At 37.1% G+C, this 19470-nt stretch overlaps 3 protein-coding genes across 5 annotated transcripts in view; 1 reads left to right on the top strand and 2 right to left on the bottom strand.

Annotated features, from left to right (window-relative positions):
• Positions 1–1908: 1908 nt before the first annotated feature.
• On the top strand, positions 1909–4348 carry ela2l (elastase 2 like; the record flags this gene model as incomplete). Its single annotated transcript, XM_081348593.1, has 8 exons — positions 1909–1945; positions 2175–2263; positions 2762–2859; positions 2951–3073; positions 3161–3297; positions 3423–3568; positions 4024–4176; positions 4274–4348. The coding sequence occupies 8 exons, from the start codon at positions 1909–1911 to the stop codon at positions 4289–4291; spliced, it is 801 nt and encodes a 266-aa protein (XP_081204719.1). The 3' UTR covers positions 4292–4348.
• alas2 (aminolevulinate, delta-, synthase 2) lies at positions 4237–11530 on the bottom strand. Its single transcript, XM_081349424.1, has 11 exons — positions 11394–11530; positions 10359–10520; positions 10010–10180; positions 8879–8956; positions 8332–8554; positions 7869–8053; positions 7508–7687; positions 6622–6786; positions 6231–6499; positions 5936–6098; positions 4237–5431 (listed from the first exon to the last, which is right to left on the bottom strand). The coding sequence occupies exons 2-11, from the start codon at positions 10507–10509 to the stop codon at positions 5265–5267; spliced, it is 1752 nt and encodes a 583-aa protein (XP_081205550.1). The 5' UTR covers positions 10510–10520; positions 11394–11530; the 3' UTR covers positions 4237–5264.
• Positions 11531–11674: 144 nt separating this feature from the next.
• The window catches only part of itpr3 (inositol 1,4,5-trisphosphate receptor, type 3), a 31417-nt gene continuing 23621 nt past the window's right edge, over positions 11675–19470 (bottom strand). For 2 of the 3 annotated variants that reach the window (XM_081349418.1, XM_081349419.1), the window contains 17 exons: positions 18911–19111; positions 18633–18743; positions 18451–18546; positions 18268–18369; positions 17829–17915; positions 17645–17725; positions 16722–16914; positions 16459–16581; positions 16130–16302; positions 15874–16038; positions 14974–15163; positions 14741–14824; positions 14527–14648; positions 14275–14440; positions 13409–13569; positions 13099–13260; positions 11675–12994 (listed from right to left, as the gene is read on the bottom strand). In XM_081349418.1, the coding sequence (XP_081205544.1) occupies positions 12872–12994; positions 13099–13260; positions 13409–13569; positions 14275–14440; positions 14527–14648; positions 14741–14824; positions 14974–15163; positions 15874–16038; positions 16130–16302; positions 16459–16581; positions 16722–16914; positions 17645–17725; positions 17829–17915; positions 18268–18369; positions 18451–18546; positions 18633–18743; positions 18911–19111 (2340 nt within the window). In that variant the 3' untranslated portion in view covers positions 11675–12871. The remainder of the gene's footprint in view (positions 12995–13098; positions 13261–13408; positions 13570–14274; positions 14441–14526; positions 14649–14740; positions 14825–14973; positions 15164–15873; positions 16039–16129; positions 16303–16458; positions 16582–16721; positions 16915–17644; positions 17726–17828; positions 17916–18267; positions 18370–18450; positions 18547–18632; positions 18744–18910; positions 19112–19470) is intronic. The other variant, XM_081349420.1, reaches the window with a different exon arrangement.

Here is a 19470-nt window from a genome sequence, read left to right as displayed (position 1 = left end):
ACCATCAGGTAAAAGGTCGTAACATATTCCTTAAATACATGTAAATTTACTAATTTTTAATTATAATTTTCAAATTATATATTTAAAAAACGAGCTTAACCAGGGATGTAGAAATCATTTCACAAGTAAAGGGGGTGCAGAATTACAATAGGTAATTAAAAAATTAAAGAGCCCTGCATATGACATGCAGGAAAATTTAAGTAAATCATGTGCACAATATGATAATTTATTCTCTCGTTTTACTAAAATCATGATTACGTTGTAATAATTTGTTCTCTTGTTTTAGTTAAATCAAAACGAGATAATGAATTATTTCAACGTAGCCACGACCACGAATTAATTAGTTATGGGAACAAATTCTTAATTTATAGCCACAATTTAACTAAAATGAGTGAACTACTGTAATTAGTAAATTTCTAATCAGTCAATCCCATGTCAGCAACTCAATACTTTCAGGCATGTAGACATGGTCAGGACAATCTGCTGTTCAAACTGAGCATCAGAATGGGGAAGAAAAGTGATTCAAGTGACTTTGAACATGGCATGGTTATTGGTGCCAGACAGGCTGGGCTGAGTATTTCAGAAACTGCTGATCTACGGGGAATTTCATGCACAACCATCTCTAGAGAATGGTCCCAATCTCCAGTGAGTGGCAGTTCTGTGGATGAAAATGCCTTGTTGATGCCAGAGGTCAGAGGAGAATGGCTAGACTGGTTTGAGTAGATAGAAAGGAATCAGTAACTCTACAACAGCGGTCTGCAGAAGAGCATCACTGAACGCACAACACAGTGAACCTTGAAGGAGACGGGCTCCAGCAGCAGAAGAACACACCGGGTGCCACTCCTGTCAGTCGAAAACAAGAAACTGAGGCTACAATTCACATCGGCTCACCAAAACTGGACAATGGAAGATTGGAAAAATAGTAATTCAGTAGTATAATAGTATAATGTTTGAGAGAAACTTTATTCAATAAAAACTCAAAGTGTGCATTTGCGGTTGAGCCAATCTCGATGTGTATTTTAAAAAAAAAAACATCCTCGTTTATTCAACACCAGTGTCTTGTTCAACACCATGTACTTATTTATCCTAATTTTTATGTTATGTTAGTAATGACATCGCCCTGATCAAACTGGAGAGTCCCGTCACCCCAAGTAACACCATCACACCTGCATGTCTTCCTACGGATTGGTATATTCTGCCCCACAATGCTCTCTGTGTGGCCATTGAGCCTTTGCCCCTTTTATCGCTAAACACCTGCCCCAGCAGAGGTCTGTGCACACCTCTGATCGACAGTATTTTCATTACCTTTTAACTTTATAGATAAACATCCCAAAATATCAGTTATCTTGTGGTACTGCATGTTTGCGGCCTGTGAAATGCACAGATGACATCTTGATGTAAACAATAACACCTTGTGCACAAAGCCCATGCCTAACAAACTATACATTTCATAACATATTTGAATTTTTTAGCTGAATCTTGTGAGAGGAAATTAACTATTAACAAGAATTTGTAACAAAAATAGAGGCCTATAAATAAATTAGCAGTAAATAATATCATGTCTTTTCGATTTGGTCTTCAATTAAATACATTTATCCAAAGAATTGGTGAAAATAAAAGGGGGAAACTGTATAAAAGGTGGTTCTGAAATGAAATTAAATGTGAGAACGTAACAATTGTTCAAGGTGTTAATCAATAGCAAAAATGACTTTAAATGATTTGATTATTTGCTGTGAAATATCAAGGTCAAAGTGTATCAAGTGGGGCTATTTTATTTGTTTTTCCTAAAGCAGTCAAGGACATTCGTTCCAAACGATTGCTTAACTGTGGTCATGCATTACGCTGAAAGTGATGTGGCGAGTATATAAGCCACAGCATAGAGGGCAAAACGTTGAAGATACATCCACGATGAAGTTTCTGGTCTTTGCTGTTCTTGTTGTTGGAGGTAAGAATCCTTTAAAAACTGATAATATATAGTAGTACTGACTATTTTTAGGGTCTGGTAATGCCAGGATCATTCTTAATTTTTATTCAAATGATAAGAACTTTATTTATTTTTTTACATTTTAATTTTTTATCAAATTCAAAAATGTTTACACAATAATATTACTTTTAAAATGCCTAATAATATTTATTGCCATCAAAAAAGCATGATGTGTTATGTTTTACCTCAGCTTACGGATGTGGGCTGCCCACCTTCCCTCCTATTGTGACGAGGGTTGTGGGAGGGGTGGATGTCCGTCCTCACAGCTGGCCCTGGCAGGTAGATGCACATTCAAATCATTTTTTAATAGAAATGTTTACTGAAACTTAAGGTAAAACATTAAAAAAAAAACATCTAAAAAAAATTGCATAAAAATCATATATACATATATAGGCTATATGAACAAATGTTCCTCAAAAGCCTGATGTATCATATTTGATACATTTAAACATAATTTCTTTTTAAATTATGTATGGATAATTAAGTAAATCTAAGTTGCTTCAGTCCAGTGAATGTTCATCTCTCAGTTATTTACTTGGCCTGAAGAGGGACGTTTTTAGAATTTTACTTACAGGCCTTTTGCTTGCTAAAAAAAACCATAAAACTATCAATCAGACAACAGAAGGCATGTAGTAGATTGAGTCCAACAGGTGTTTCAGCAAAGTTGTGATCATGTTGATAATTTAGAGGCCTTAGAAATGATAGGGCTCATATTGCCGACTTAAAAGCAAAAGGACACAAGGAAGTCAACTGACCCCTGTTCTGTTCTTCACCCAGGTCTCCCTCCAGTACAAGAGTGGTAGTAGCTGGTACCACACTTGTGGAGGCAGCCTTATTTCCAATGAGTGGGTTCTGACTGCTGCTCACTGCATCAGGTTAGTCTGAGGAATAGGCTGAGGATCTTAAACATGGTATTACTTACCATTTGTTTCTGAAATGCTTTGCTTTTCTCTTGTGGCCTTGCAGCAGTAGCAGAACTTACAGGGTGTTTCTGGGAAAACATAACCTGAAGGAGGAGGACGACGGATCTCTCGCCATTTCTCCTAGCAAGATCATTGTCCATGAGAACTGGAATTCCTTCACAATCCGGTACTTGGGCCAAAAGACTCCTCACAAAGAACAGATTTATACAATTGTGCAATGAGATTTAGTTTTAATGTTGTCTCTGGACCGCAGTAATGACATCGCCCTGATCAAACTGGAGAGTCCTGTCACCAGTAGTGAAACTATCACACCTGCATGTCTTCCTACGGATGGCGATGTTCTGCCCCACAATGCTCCCTGCTACGTCACTGGCTGGGGACGTCTCTACAGTAAGTAACGCTGATGGATATGGATCATGTTGTGTTGAACTCAAATGACTGAGACAGGCAACACGAGCACGGAAAATTTGGAGATTTGCACATTTTAGATTTTTTTTTCTTCTTTTCTTCTCTAGCCAATGGACCTATTGCTGATATCCTTCAGCAGGCTCTCCTGCCTGTGGTGGATTACGCCACCTGCTCCAAGTCTGACTGGTGGGGCTCTCAGGTCACACAAAACATGGTCTGCGCTGGTGGAGATGGTGTTGTTGCTGGATGTAATGTAAGGAGATCCTAGTCACTTACATATACTGTTCAGTACACGCGTTAAAGCTGGAATACACTACATGAAATCGGAACAAATTTTTCAAACGCTAGGCATCATCACTCCTGGCTAGGAGATAAATGGCAGATGAAACCAATATCAAGATATCCAATATGTTTTGATATCCTCCGTCCGTATAGAATCAGTGTGAAGCTAAAAAATGAATATGCCCGTAATACACTACGCGATTTTCTATTAAAACTGTCAACTCATATCTGCAGATTGGCTCTGACTTTCGGCAACTAACGTCGATTCGTCCAGACTGTAAATCGGACCAAAAGTCATGTAGTGTATTGCAGCCTTTAATTTCATATACTGTATAAAGTAAAAGACATGACGACATGTTCAATAAATGTAAAGGATATTTTCGTCAAAAGACAAAAACTATGACGGAAACAATTGTAACACAACAGGGCGACTCTGGTGGCCCCCTGAACTGTGCTGCTAGCGACGGCTCTTGGGAGGTTCATGGTATTGTGAGCTTTGGTTCAGGCCTGAGCTGCAACTATTCCAAGAAGCCCACCGTTTTCACCCGTGTGAGCGGCTACATTGGCTGGATCAGCAAGGTAAGTGTTTTACATTAACAAACACGCTTAATAACTTGTCATTATGGAAAATACTGTAATACACTTGAAAATCTTTTCCCTTTTTAATCTCTTACAGAACATGGCCAGCTATTAAAGATCAAACAGAAAAATGGGTTTTGTATCATCAATGCTTTGAACAATAAAAAGTATTAAACAACATAAGTTGTGTAAATGTATTTGCACTATACGTACATTTTTTCATTATTTATAACAATACACGAATGAAATGCACTAGTAATTTTAGTACAAATTTCTTGTCAGTGGTGTTTGTCAAAATTATGAGATCTCGTAGCTCAGTAAGTCACATTTCCAATAGAGTCCGGCAGGTGGCAGTGTGGTGTTTTATTTTGATAGGGTCCCATCCAAGACAATTTTATTTGGTTTTAATTTTAAGTCACAGGTGACCATCGTTTGTTAGTGTTTTGCAAATGTTCTTCAGGCATAAAATTAAACATCAAATTCATAGTACAAATATCTACTGCATTTTTTGGTATTTGTAACCAAGTGGTTGTAAGTAGTTATCAGAGGCATTTTGTTGGAACTGACCATATTTATTGCATTTTTTAAATTCATGAATTTGAGTGCAAGAGAATAAAACGGCCCAAAACAGGAAGGGGACATGTGGCATAGTCGCAGTGTAAGCTGTTATTATGATCTTTCATGCATATGTATAGCCAACATACAATAACATCTTGGGGTATTATTGAAAATCATGATTGAGATTCATATATTCAATAATAGCAAACTACCAAAAAGTGCCCGTGTGCAGGTTTGCTGTTAAGGGACACACAGTTAATGTGGAATTCAGCCAAGTCTTAATATCTAATTTTAGTGGTACACTTATGAATGTGAAAACAAATTCTTCTTGCATCATTAACAGTCACAGCAAACAATACATAAACACTACTTTTGCCACAAACATTGCTTTATATGATTTAGGACATTTTGAGCACCCTCTACATTTATTTTATATACCATGAAAATATTCTAGATTGGAAGAGGATTTTTTTTGAAGATTCAATCAAATCTGATAAATCAGATTTTCATCTTGGTCTGTTGAAACTCATTCACTGTGCAGCCACAGTGATGTACCTCGGCTCCATGTTACCAAAGTAGGACTTCTCCCACTCGCTCATGAGGTCGAAATGGAGAGGCCGATCACAGAAGGTGCATGAGGCCATAGCCGGTCCATTCAGCGGTAGTCCAACCTCCTGCCAGACATCCAATAGTTTCTCTGTCCAACATAAAATATGATTAAAAATACATATATGAATCATATTCAGTGTAAAATGAAACCACGTTTGGGGACATCCCTAAGACAATGGCAGATGTCGTGTAACAAATTAAATTAAAATCAGAGTGTTACGAAAACCTATTTGAAAACTAAACTGCTATTCTGTATAGTGGCCCTAGCATTACAGAAATTAAACTATAGACCTTATTCACAATAGACCTTATTCAGAGTAGCGCCACGACAGGTGTGAAAGCGAGGCTGTAAAAAGCTGTATAATGCTCCTCGATCACTTATAATTTTGGATAACTCGTGTTGCCTGTAGTTTTTTGTCATCTGAATTTTCTTGAAAATATATTTGTGCATTGTTTTGTCAGCAGAACAATCCAAAAACACATTAAATAACAGTGCAACCACTGAAGAGATGTATGTCTATCCCTAACAGCCTCGCTTTCATTCAAAAGTTTAAAAATTCCTGTGAATAAGGTCTATCGCATGACCACTCACCCACAAAGTAGTTCATCATAATGGGGTTGTGGAAAGGAGAAGGAGCCAACCGCAGGAGCTCCTCCCCACGAGGCACTGTCGGGTAATTTATGGCCTGCACATAGATGTTGTGTTTCTCCAACAGAACATCACACACCTTGGAGTTTTTCGCTGCATTTCCAACCTGAAATGTTAGATTTAAAGTTCAAACATTTATACTTGTGCAGACCAAGTCTGAGGGGTGGTTTATACATATACAATTAAACTTGAGTATTTACAGCCCATAATTGTTAACACTACAATTGCAAACACTGACCCGTATAGGAATGATGTGGCTGGGGCAGTTGACCACAGGCAGCCCAGCGTCCAGCAGCAGCTGTCTCATGAGTTTGACGTTTCTCTGATGGGCTCTACGCAAGGCCTGGCCCTCTGCGCTCTTCAGGACTCGCACCGATTCCAGAGCCCCCGCCAGCACCATGGGAGGCAAGGAGGTAGTGAAGATAAACCCGGCGGCGAACGAGCGCACAGTGTCCACCAGGGCGGCAGTGCTGGCTATGTACCCTCCCACACATCCAAAAGCCTTGCCTACAGATATTTCAAACAATGTAACCATCTTGATGAAAAGGATCAGGGCAAGAACACAGGTGAATGACATTGACTAGTACTGGATAAAATCATCCACTTGACATTGACTGTATGTGTCTTACCCAGAGTTCCAGAGACAATATCGATCTTGTGCATGATGTTGTCTCTCTCTCCTACACCTGCTCCATGAGCCCCATACAGTCCGACAGCATGGACTTCATCCACAAAAGTCAGAGCACCATATTTGTGTGATACGTCACACAGTTCTTCTAGAGGGCAAATTGCACCTGAGAGACAAATTGAGATTTTCATTCATTCAGCTATATTTCACTGAATCAGTATTATTGACTGATGCAGCATCAGGCAAAAGCATTCGTTTTCAGTTACAGATGCAGAGTAGAAATGCACTATAATCAGTTTGCCATGATTCATTTATTCCATGAGCCAAAGAGTCTAATAAAAGGGTGGTTGCCAAGAAAAAGTGAGTAGTATTTGGCTGGTCATGTGATCTCAAAATGGCCGCCCCGATAAGTATATATAAGGCTACTGATGAGTGGGATCTTCATTTTATGTGAGTGTACATGATACTAAACAATTTATTTTTAATAAGGAAAGAAAATTCTGAGTGCACTTGTTTTCAATTAATGTACTTTTTTTTAGCATCACTAATTAATGATACACAAGTAACACACCAGTTTATTATAGATGCTTCATTTTACATTTCTGCATTTGGAAGATGGTTTTATCCAAAGCAACTTACATTGCATTCCAGTTTTATACCGTATCAGTACATGTTATCCATGGGAATCGAACCTATGACATTGGCGTTGGTTTTTTTGTAAGATTTTGCTATTTTGAATTGGAATTATAGCCTATATTTTTCATGATTCATGCAGAATTCATAATTGAATGTGACGGGACAAGAAACATTAACAGAGCTGTTTTCAGCTATTTTGATACTAGGAAACAAATACCTTTTGAATCAATTGTGCGATTTCTTCTACTCACCATCCATTGAATGCACAGTCTCAAAAGCCACGATTTTGGGTGTGAGTGGATCTGACCGGCTGAGTAGTTCCTCCAGGTGACCGGCATCATTGTGTCGGAAAATGAAACGTTTAGCCCCACTGTTCCGGATGCCCTGGATCATTGAGGCGTGATTGCCCATGTCCGAGTAAATCTCACACCCTTTGCAGAGAAAATACATTTTCAGAGGAATTTCAGAAGATACACTACCGTTTAAAAGTTTGGGGTCAGTAAGATTTGTTTTTATTATTAGTATTGAAATATAGTCAATTTAAAACCTAAATTCCTCAATTAATTCACACATTCATTAAGCAAAGGCAGTTCATTCTGTTTTGTATGATACCTGGGAGCATTTTAGCCAAAGTAAAGAGGGTGGAATCATTGGCTACAAAGCAGGAAGAAAAGACTAGTGCTCCATCTTTCAGGTGTAAACGGGCCAGCTCACTCTCCAGGGCCACGTGATAGTTACTCGTCCCAGAGATATTTCGGGTTCCACCTGCTCCTGCACCATGCCTCTCCAAAGCCTCTCTGAGATACAATTAAAGTTGTGATTAACCAGTTAGCTTTAGCAATCAGTTAGCTTTAGCAGCCATACATACTATATGTCTATCCAAAAGCAAACAATTAGAAACTTCATAGTTTTATGAAATTTACTTGCAGCATTTAGCAAAACTACAATCCCACAGTATATTTGAAAATGTATAGTTTAAGTTAGCATTCTTTGCTGCATCTTCATCTGTTCTTTCTCTATGTATAATAACAGATGATGGCAAACATTTGTTTCATTGTCTGTTTTATGTACTGACCTTATGGCCTTGACAACTCTTGGATGTCGGCTCATGCCCAGGTAATCATTACTGCACCATACAGAAACCTGGGAACCCAAGCGTCCAGGGATGGAGTAGTCCTCAGCAAAAGGGAAAACCTCTGCAAAACGGTTCACCGTCTTAAAGATGCGGTAGGTATGGTCATTCATCTTTTCCACAATCTTCTGAGTGAAGAAGTCATCGTAGTTGAAACTGGCTGTGGCTGAATTATAAGTGAGGAAGAAAGGCAGGAATGAAAGAAGATTGACACTAAGTGGTGCAGAATACACAGTGTATATTAAACAACAGTGTTGGATCAATTTGATAACTTGCCTTTTACTCACCATCCATTATTCCACATTATGTCATATTGTTATTCCATTATTCCATTAGTTCAGTTGTAAAAACAAATATTTTCAATTTAAAAAAAGTGTTTTGGCAGTCTAATCAAACTATGAAATAAAAATTCGATGTTGAATATAATACTGTAGATTTAATAGTATACCATTGTACTGTAAATCATTAAGGAAAATGCGGCCAGACTCACCAAAATTGTCCTGAAGAAGGTGTGTAGGACCAGAGGACTGATGACTTTGCAAGCCACTGAACATCGAGCTCATTAAACCTGGAGAAAACAAGGCATCAGTTTTTCAGAAATTCACCAAACAAACACAAAATCTGTTTCTTCGCTCTGTTTTCACACTGAAATCACTTTAACATGTAAAGTGTAGTCCCAGACTAAAATGCATGTTTGAGCTGTTTTAACTGAAAGCAACTTGCACTGACAAAATATTAAATATATCAGTGCCATAGTTTTGTCCCAAGATGCACACCAGTAATGTTTTTTTAGCGCAATTTTCCACCGGACAAAATTGCGATTGTTAACTCATGATTTCTGTTCTGTCTGTGCACACCAATCTTGCACTTCTATCTACTCCTCAACCAGACCACCTAGAGACTTTGGGTTTTCGGCATTATGTTAAGGAAGGTCTAATCTCGGGAACGCACAAAAAAAATCCAGGAAAAGATTTACTATCTCTTAGTGTTGTAATCCCATGAGGTCAGAAAATTGTGCTAAAACACTCACCGAGTTTTTATTACTTGTTTATAAGGCACGTTTATAAAAGCTACTTAAACGTCCTAATTGAACTAAGGCCTAATCCTGGCTTAATCTAAGCCCGGTCTGTGAAACCAGGCCTAAGTGTTTTGTATTTAATGCCACTGTTTAAATCTTGTCTTTTCTTTAAATTACAGGCCATGCAGTATAATCTATATGCGCAGTGCTTCAAAAACCAAAAACTACAATTTTCCAATTACGGTAGGTATTATTTTCTAGTACACATGCGGCTGTGTGAAGTTTAATCTGTAATGTGATTGTCTGAAGACTAGCTTTTGTTACATCAGCAGTGTGAGTCATCATCTGCCTGCTATTCACAGCTGAGGAGTCTCTCAAACTGGAGTTAAATGGTGCAAATTGCAGAGAGGAGAATCCTCTCCAAGCTGCATGCTATTATGTAAAATGCATCCAACCGCTGCATGATACCACTCAGACAAAAGAGCCTCTTCAGCAGTGACTCATTATACTGTGGTGGCAAAAAGAGACATGCAGGCAAATAAGATGCTAAAAGACATCAATCAGTAAGTCTATGAATCTTTCACACAGAGTTCTTTTTTTAACCTGTGGTGTCTTGGTTCTCTAGATTAGGCTGAACATCCTCTTGTACTTGAGGACTTGCTTTGACCAGTCCAATCTTCGAGGAAACGAAAGGACAGCTTTGGGACATGGAGATCGCCACCTGAGTCGCTGTGGTCGCCAGCTGTCGCTTTGGCTCCTTGTGAGGGACCAGGCCTGAACACAATAAGTAGATGAATGTGTATATCTGGCTACTGATATAGAATAAGCCTATTGGTCAAATCAAATTTGAATTACAGAATATTATAAATATGGAATATTATTGTCATTATTGTATCTGGTATAGTAAACATCACAATGATACACTATAGAAAATATAGAAAACAACAGCTACCATTTCCCTCAGAGGATTGGGTGGCTTTTACAGAGATCTGGCGGACAATGATCGGACATCGGTCAGCCAAGCCGAGGTAAGCTGCCACATTCCTTAGAGAAGGGCCTGGAGTGGACTTCAGGAATGGGCAGTGATGCAGAAAAGCAGACATGGTTTTAACAGCTGTAAACAATGGAGAAGATGTTGGTTATTTTCAAAATGAAATGACTTTTCCATATTGTAACAACGTTAGCCTATTAGATTCAAAGGAAAGAGGGCCAGCTAAAAATAATGATTAGGCTATATAATATTAATATGTAAATGACTTAAAGACCCTCAAGTGACCCTATCCCAAATTTCGAGCAGTGGGCGCGCCGGGCACCTGGGCGCGGCCGATAGCTCTCCTTATCTGGAACGCGCAGACTCACGCTTTTCACGGCACGCCGTTCTAAGAGTTAAAAACTGACGTCATATATATTGATAAAGGCTAGATTATACTTACCGAGAAGTTTCAACCATATAAACCGAACTATTATTACAATGGCCCAAAACAACAACAAAGAAAAATTGTAAACAATCTAATTTCACTCTACATTATTATTTATAATAATAACAATAAAGACATTTTTGTTAATATATTGATAATCAGCATAATACTAGGCTAATAATAATAATAATAGCAACTTAATTTTATATTATGTGATATAATATAATAATATATTATAAAACCACACACACAATTCATTTTACCTATTTATCTTTGTTGAAAGACCTAAAATGTTTCTTTGTTTAATATTCCTGTGGTCTGAGGTAACATTCAAAATCACTTATGAGCATCAATGGATCAGCAAAGAAACACTTTCTATATTTTTTTATAAGTTAAGGCTTGACAATTAACTTTAGCCTTATTTGAAACTGATCATGTCTTTTGAAATAATGTAATTTACAGAATTTTAATTTCCAGAAAGTGACGAAAAGCCTTTGTTATAAAATGATGCGATACAGATTGTTCCCATTTTAAATATTGAGTTAATATTGCGGAAAACATTAGCCTACCTGTTGACCTGCACTGAGGACGAACTTCTGAACGGCGCACGACACTCAAACGAACAGCGAAGGAATAGAGCCCGTCAGTCACTCTGCTCACACCCTAATACTGTGAACTGTGCTGACAGAAGGATGTAATCTCACACAAGTCAAGTCAATGGACACAACTGCACTATACCGACTACAAATTACTTTTACTTTGTGAAAAGAATTAAAAAATCGTAGTATTGTGTATAATTAGTTTATTTTACTGTCCTTTACCGTTTAATAATCTTGAGACACAAGAGGTGAAATGGCCAAATGTTTTATTTTGTATTTTGTGCAAACTTGGTGAGGCTCTTCATACCAACATAAACAATATTAGCAATAAATTGAGAATTATTTGGAATCAATAGTACAACCAATTAATTACACACTGGCTGTTAACAATAAGGCCAAAATACAAGTATGTTCCAGCATTCTTTTTGTGGCCATAAAATCCCCTTGATTTATAAGTCTTAGTATGGGGCTAGTTGCATAAACATAACCATTATGTTAAGACTGAGTCTTAAGAGCTAGTATGAACAACTAGCAGTTAGTTAGGAGTAATCAGTCTTACTTTTGGGTATCAAATTAGACCAATCTACATTTTTATGAAACTGACTTCAAGTTATAAACAGTCTTAAAGAAAAATAATTGATGACTAACTATGACTAATCTTAGCAGTTTATGCAACCGGCCCTTGGTTGCACAATAATTAAATAGACACATATATAGATATACATGCATTATGTCTATAAAAACCATTAGGATGTCCGGAAAACTGATAAATAAGAATTTGCTATTTTCCTGAGCAAATGTTATGTTTTTTTAAGTCATTTTTAGGCACTTGTGACTTTTAAAATTAAAGCTGCATGAAATGTAACCATGGTTCTATACATTATTCCATTTATACAACACAGATTTATCTATATTAACATGTTAGCATTCATCATAATGTGGTTAAGACAGATCATGATATTACCCAAATCAAGCAATCTCATATACAGAACATATCAAGCCATGCGCATGAAGCTCATCCCTATAAATACAGCACGTGCACTCTCATCAGTGCATCTTAAAATGAAGCATTTGACGATATTAACATACAATTATGGTCTAAAACACATCAGCCTCACTTACAGTAATGCTACATTTATCCATACATCCAACAATGTTTTTGAAGATAAGCTATCAAATATTTAAAAAAAAAAATGCTCTTAAAAACAAGAAAATGAAATAAAAACTTTATACTTTAAATAGATAAAATTTGTGCATACTAAAACCTTTAGGTAATCAGCCCCTCAAAGAATGACTATTGAGTCAAGTAGTGCTTTTGTGGGTGTGTAGATCCAATCCGTCAATCCGTTTCAACAGTTGAACGCAACTTTTCCACATTGAGAAGTACACCAGCATCACATGATTACATTATTGCTTCTATAAAGTCACTGCAAGGTTAGACGGAGGAATTAGGCCTTGTAGACCTGATGATTTCCTCCAGCAGCACTAGGAGGCAGAGGCATCCCAGGGTTTGAGCCAGACTGTACATCCACAAAACCCATCCGCTGCCTTCTCTTCCTCTGCTCTGTCATCTAAATCAACCCATACACAACCATTATTTGATATGCTTGAGAATAATCTGAGAAATTAACAGCTCATTATATAGTGCTGACTAAAGCTACATTGAGACATGTACCTGTTCTTTTAACTCTGTTAACTGGCTCGTGAGGTTTGTGACCACTTTCATGGTTGAGGTGAGCCGATCCTGCAGGTTCCTCATCTCATTCTGTTCTCCGTCTCCCTCCGTTACAACTAGAGACATGGCCTGCATGCGTGGGAACCAATCCAGGTTCTTATTCTAACAAGAGGCGACAACAAGTCTGAATCAAAACCATTGCAAGGTGAACAAGAAAAATCTAAAAATAAAATGACACTGGTAAAAGCTATTAATACGTTGAGTGTGAGCAGTATCCAATCAGCTGGAGCTATCCATTTTTTAAATGTACCTTTATCATATGGGCCACGTAGCTCTCCGGGCCAGTGTAATCGGTCTTGTTTTTCTCCCGTACCAGCACAATGAAATAGAGGTAGTTCCAGATGTTGTGCTCCAATTTAATGTGTTCCTCGAACGACACGGTCTTGTTATCAAACTTGTCCCTCTCAAGACCTGTTGAAATACAAATATAGAGCAACTGCTTTATATAAAATTGCTTTATATTTAGGTGTCAAGTAACACTTGGGTCATATAAAAAATAAAAAATAAATTATATTTTATATAAGGAACATTGAGGTATTTAGTGCATCATGACATTTCAGGACAGTTTAGCATATTTCACCCCCCAAATCCATATCATAACAAAAATCAGTGTTGCATTGCAGTAATTATGCAAAAATGTGGTGGAAATGTGCTTACTTTTCATAAAAATAATGTCGCAATGCAAAAAGAACAAATCTTTAGGGTCCTAAAAATAGGCTTCAAAAAATTATATACTATACTACTATTCAAAAGTTTTATTCATTTATTTAATAACGCAATTGTTTTCAACATTGATAATAATAAGAAACCAAATCAGTATATTAGAATGATTTCTGAAGGATCATGTGACACTGAAGACTGGAGTAATTATGCTGAAAATTCAGCTTTGCCATCACAGGAATAAATTGAAATTTGATAAAAAAATAAAATAATAATATATATATATATATATATATATATATATATATATATATATATATATATATATATATATATATATATATATATATATATATATATATATATAATAAACTTTTTTAATGGATCTTTCTCTCATACAAGCAGTCACATTATCAGGCTGTAGCAATAACATGTATTTATTCATTGATTTCCTACCACAAATGAAACAGGTGGTCTTCAGTATCTCCTCTTTCTTCTGTTTTTCACTACGCAGGTCAGCGAAGGTGTCAATAATCACACCAAATATCAAGTTGAGAACAATAATGATGACAATGAAGTAGAAGAGAAGGTCATACACTACACGAGCAGGGAACAAAGGCTCCTGGAAGATGAACAACATAGCGTCAGTTGGGTTAGATTTTGCATTCAAATGTGCACATATTTAATTATGGTTGTGGGTCTCCATACATTCTTAGAGGGTTTGCGCAGAACATCTCCTACACCTCCTCCATTCCTCAGCCCATGATTCAGCACCGTAACGATACACATGAGGAGAGTGTCACATGCTCTCTCTGTGTTGTCTTCGTCTTCTGCAAAGCAATAAAAAATAATCATCACAGCCAAGTTCTGATGCCAGTACAATAATGATTAAATATTGTTTTGTTTTTAATGTTCTACTCACCCTCTGATGGTGAAATCATCCCAGTTTCCTCTGTGCAGTCCAATCCGTCTGCATTGCAGCTGCTCATGGAGTTATCTCTACCTGCTTAGAGGACAAATCACACCATAAAGCCAGTGGCATCAATGAATAATAAATGGTATATTTTAGTTCAAATTCATCATAAATGCTGGATTTGATCCTTTTTTGAACTGTTTGGCAAAAAAACGATTCGGATGGAGGTGTATGCAATTTACCTGTATCTGGGCTAGCAAGCCTGTCCACTTCCATGATGAAGTCATTCCTGAGGAAGAGAAAGCCCACGATGGAGAACAGATAGACCAGGATGATGGCCAAGACAGCAGTGAGGAGAATAGAGCGGCCGTTACGTGTCACACTCTTGATGACGTTAAACAGAGTCTCCTCGCGGTAGATCAGATCAAACAACTGAAGGGGGTAAAAGAGGAACATGAGGTGAAGTAGAGGATTAGTCTTTTAGTCGTAAACAATCATGTTACGCCACAGTTTCACAATTTGTTTCAAATGTATTCTGTTTCTACTGGCAAGTACAGCATCTCAGTTTTATTTATTGACCAGAAGTAATTTTACTTGTATTTGGAAAGATTTTTTTGTCAATCAGCAATGCAAAAAGCAAACAAATAAAAAAGCTAGTTTATACTACCTTTCAAAAGCTTAGGGTTGGTAAGATTTTTTTAATGTTTTAGAAAGAAATCCAAGTGAAATGCTTAGCAAGGTTGCATTTATCTGATCACAAAAAAAAAGAAAACAGTAATATTGTGAAATATTACTACCATTTGAAAATAGCCAATTATTCCTTTGATGGCAAAGCTTCAGTGTTACATGATTCTTCAGAAGTCATTCTAATATGCTGATTTGGTGCCCAAGATAATAATTTATTATTATTACAGTATCACAATATTTTGTGGAAACCATACTTTTCCCCCAGGATTCTTTGATGAATCCTCAGTCCTCAACAACATTTATTTGAAAGGATAATTTTTAACACTGTAAATGGTCTTTCGATCAATTTAATGCATCCTTGCAAAATGAAAGTATTAATTTCTTTGGAAAAAAATAAAAAATCTTACTGACCCCAAACTTTTGAACGGTGGTAAAATAAGTTGCAACACACTCACCAATATGCTGTAGAAGAGCTCGTTGACAAACAGCCCCAGTGTGCTGGTTAACACATAGGCCAAGTGGTACAGAAACTCTACATCCATTACCATGGCTTTGTACCCCATGATGAAGGTGCCATTGTTTCCCACAAAGCTCACCACAAACACTATCTTATTGATGAGCTGGTTAAAAAGAGAAAGAGGCACACTTTTAAAGAAATCAATTCACTTTGATTTAAGCAAACATACAGTATTATGTATTTCTAAGACTTACATTTAGAGCGCCCAGCAGCATAAGAGTTGGCCCGATGCCGAAGTGATAAATGCAGCGTAAGGTGATGGCGACAGTGAGGGACTGGAACCCATAGCGCCTGGATAACAGGCCCAAAACAGCCAATCCAGCGAAACACCAGAACAGCATAATCAGCAACGAAGAGTCTATGCTGCCTGGAGGCACAAGAGACTGTTAAAACTACATGGAAAAGCTATTTACTGTTGGTCCAATAGTTGTGTGCTTTGATACCTATGCAAAATGTAGCATTTATTAATATAAAACAATCAATATTCTATAGCTACCAACAGGTGATGCACACATAAACATACCAGGGCGACCAGAGTCATGTGGGTAGAACAAAGCGATAATAAGATTGATGAACACAGCCAGATTGAATGATATGGTGCCCCAGAGAGACATTCGGCGAGAGAACCAGTACAGCACTGGCATGCCTAAAACACACAAACATTTCACTAAACCTGGTGTAAAGCTCCTTGCCCAAGCACATATTTGTAGAAATTTGTACTACCATTATTTGGGGTGTCAGGCCTTTAGACACTAAGCCACACCACACCTCAGGCCCAATACTTACTGCGAAGTTTTTTCTGCCATTCCATCTCGTTGTGCAGGAAGGAGGTCTGCTCGAAGAAGTGTGTGACCTTGCTGCCTTGCTCATCCTGCTCTGTGGTGGTAAACACACGGAACTTTGAATCCTCCGTCAGGAATTCGCAGATAGGGTGAACAGGAAACACTATCTGCTCCATGCTGCGGTCCTCCCGCACAATCTGCAAGTGACATACCGATGAAAATTATTTCACAACTTCTCAAAATTACAGATTCATATTGATCACATTAAAGGTTAACCAGTACCATAAAATGTAATTGGTGACATTAGTAGAGCACAAATTAAAATAAGAGCAATGATTACAACACACAAAGAGAAATGTGTATATATTAGGGGTGTAACGGCTCTCGGTAAAAACCATACCGTTCTCTACCCACGGTTCGGCACACACTTATACGCACTTGACGACGCATCTATAATATGGTTTGTTGAAAGAAAGAAAAAAAAAATGCGTAAAACAGACAGATTTGGATCCTAAGCGCACACACGGAAATCCGCGTTTCAAGCCTTGTTTATAATTTCACCTGGCTGGAAGTGGAGTCTCGCACAAAGTTCCAAAAAATGCAGTGCACACCGCCGCGCGAAATGGGGTCTCGTGCACTAAACGTGCAGTATTGATACTGTACAGTAATATACAGTATTGGGATCAATGCGTTGTCCTGCTGCTGTCTGTTTTTAATGTTAATTAAACAACAAATCATTCTTGACTGAATAACTTTTTTAATAAGGATTAATCTTTATTTAATTTGTACAGTGAAGATTATATGCAGTGTTATTTTACATTTGATTACTGTACCTGAAAACTACTGTTAGACCTACCTGAAAAACTTTATTTATTTGTGATACAACCCGTTTGTATACACACACGCTTTTTTTTTTTTTTTTAGTACCTCAATCTGAGCAGTTTGATGGTCATAGTGCTCTAACGGATCCTCCTGTTGCTCCTCCTGCTGCTGCTTGTTCAAGTTGAGCTGCAATAAAAACAAGCAAAAACTCAAAAACAGAAAATTCCAGACAAATGCATTTTCTAAAAAATATTACAAATTTGCTTCACAAAAGTAGTCCATAAGTTACCATAGAGGAGATGCTTTCCTCTTCTTCCTCTTTTGTCTTCTTTGGTGGTTTAAGCAGTGTAATGAGTGATTTGTTGTGTCGTGCAAGCTGCAAAAAAAAAGTAATATTAAATTATTAATAAATAAAAAATTACAATTCAAAATTTTATTTTAAAGTTTTTGTTATTCTAAATATAAAAATATAGAGTAAGTTATATATAATAAAAAATGCATTATTATTAAAAACAATGAAATTAATAAATTTACAAAAATATTTAAAAACCAAACATACATACATACATACTTGTATATATATAATAAAATTAATTAAAAATTAAAAATCAGCTCTGCACATCAGGTATTAGAATAAGTAAGGCAAAACAAAAATAATCAGTAGCGGTATCAGTTGAAAAACAATTCTCAAAATACAACAGTATGGCATCATGATGCAGTGCTCCCACCTGTAGTGCCAGGATGTAGATGTTGTGTCCAACTTCCCGTGGGGACACTTCTCCTAACTCACATTCAGTCTCTTGCTGGTAAGCCTTTTTTATCACCTCCACCTAAAGACATACAACACAGAACTATTAAAATATCATTTCTACATTTCATACAGTTAATACACATGACATAGCCAGACTAACCAGTTCTCGGGGTCGAAGGTTAAACAGGATCCTCTCTGCATTCTCACTGTCATGACGACTTTCCATCAAAGCGAGGAGCAGCTTAGAGGCATTGTCCTGACAATAATTGCATATTTAGTTATAGAGAGTTATGAAAATTATTTTTATGATTAAAGCAGAGACTGAGTTTGCATCATCTTCACCTTGAGCTGGAGCACCAACTCCATACGGTAACGACAGAGAGGACTGATATCATTCAGAATCAAGGCTGTGATGATGTCAATGCCGTTGCACTCGTGAGAGACAATGCATGTCTTTAGAGACACAAAAAAGAGGTTTCATGAAACACAATTTTTTACAGAATTAAACACAATGTTTTGCTAGATAATTTGTCTCAGTCAACAAAAATGATAAAAAAAAGCTTTGGTTTCTTAATAAATATTTAAAAAATGATAAAATAAATCCAGTATTAGCAACTGACCTGGTTCTCTTGGCATGGTCCCTGGCAATACTCTGTGAGAGTCTCCAGGGTCTGTGTGATCAGCTCCACGTTGTTCTCATTGATGTAAAGGCCCAGAAGACCCAGCCCTCCTGTTGTACTGCCACACATGATGTCCAGAAATTGGAGTGTCTCACACACCAGGTTATAGTTTGTTTTATTGTTCTGACAGCGAAGAAAATTCTAGAGCAAAAATTAGGCAATTTTTAATTGAACAAACAGTATAATTAAATGCCATGAAAAACAATACTAAATTATTTATTATTTAAATTATTTATTAAGTAATACTAAATACTAAAAAAAGACATGCCACAAAATGGGGTTAATCATTAATGTACAGTTGGGTCCAAAAGCCTGAGACTACACTGAACATTTGGGATTATTTTTTAATCCAAATCTGGGAATAAACAAAGTTATAGGACATTGTAGTACAAAATTAAAGGTTCTCTAAGCGATGCCACGCGTTTTTTAGGCCAAAACATTTTTTGTCAAATACAGCAAACATCTCCTCACTATCCGCTAGCTGCCTGTCTACTGAACAC

Source organism: Scardinius erythrophthalmus (assembly GCF_964197995.2).
Source record: "Scardinius erythrophthalmus genome assembly, chromosome: 20".
NCBI classification, from domain to species: domain Eukaryota; kingdom Metazoa; phylum Chordata; class Actinopteri; order Cypriniformes; family Leuciscidae; genus Scardinius; species Scardinius erythrophthalmus.
The sequence above is the reverse complement of the archived record's forward strand: the minus strand, read 5'-3'. Positions and strand labels throughout refer to the sequence as shown.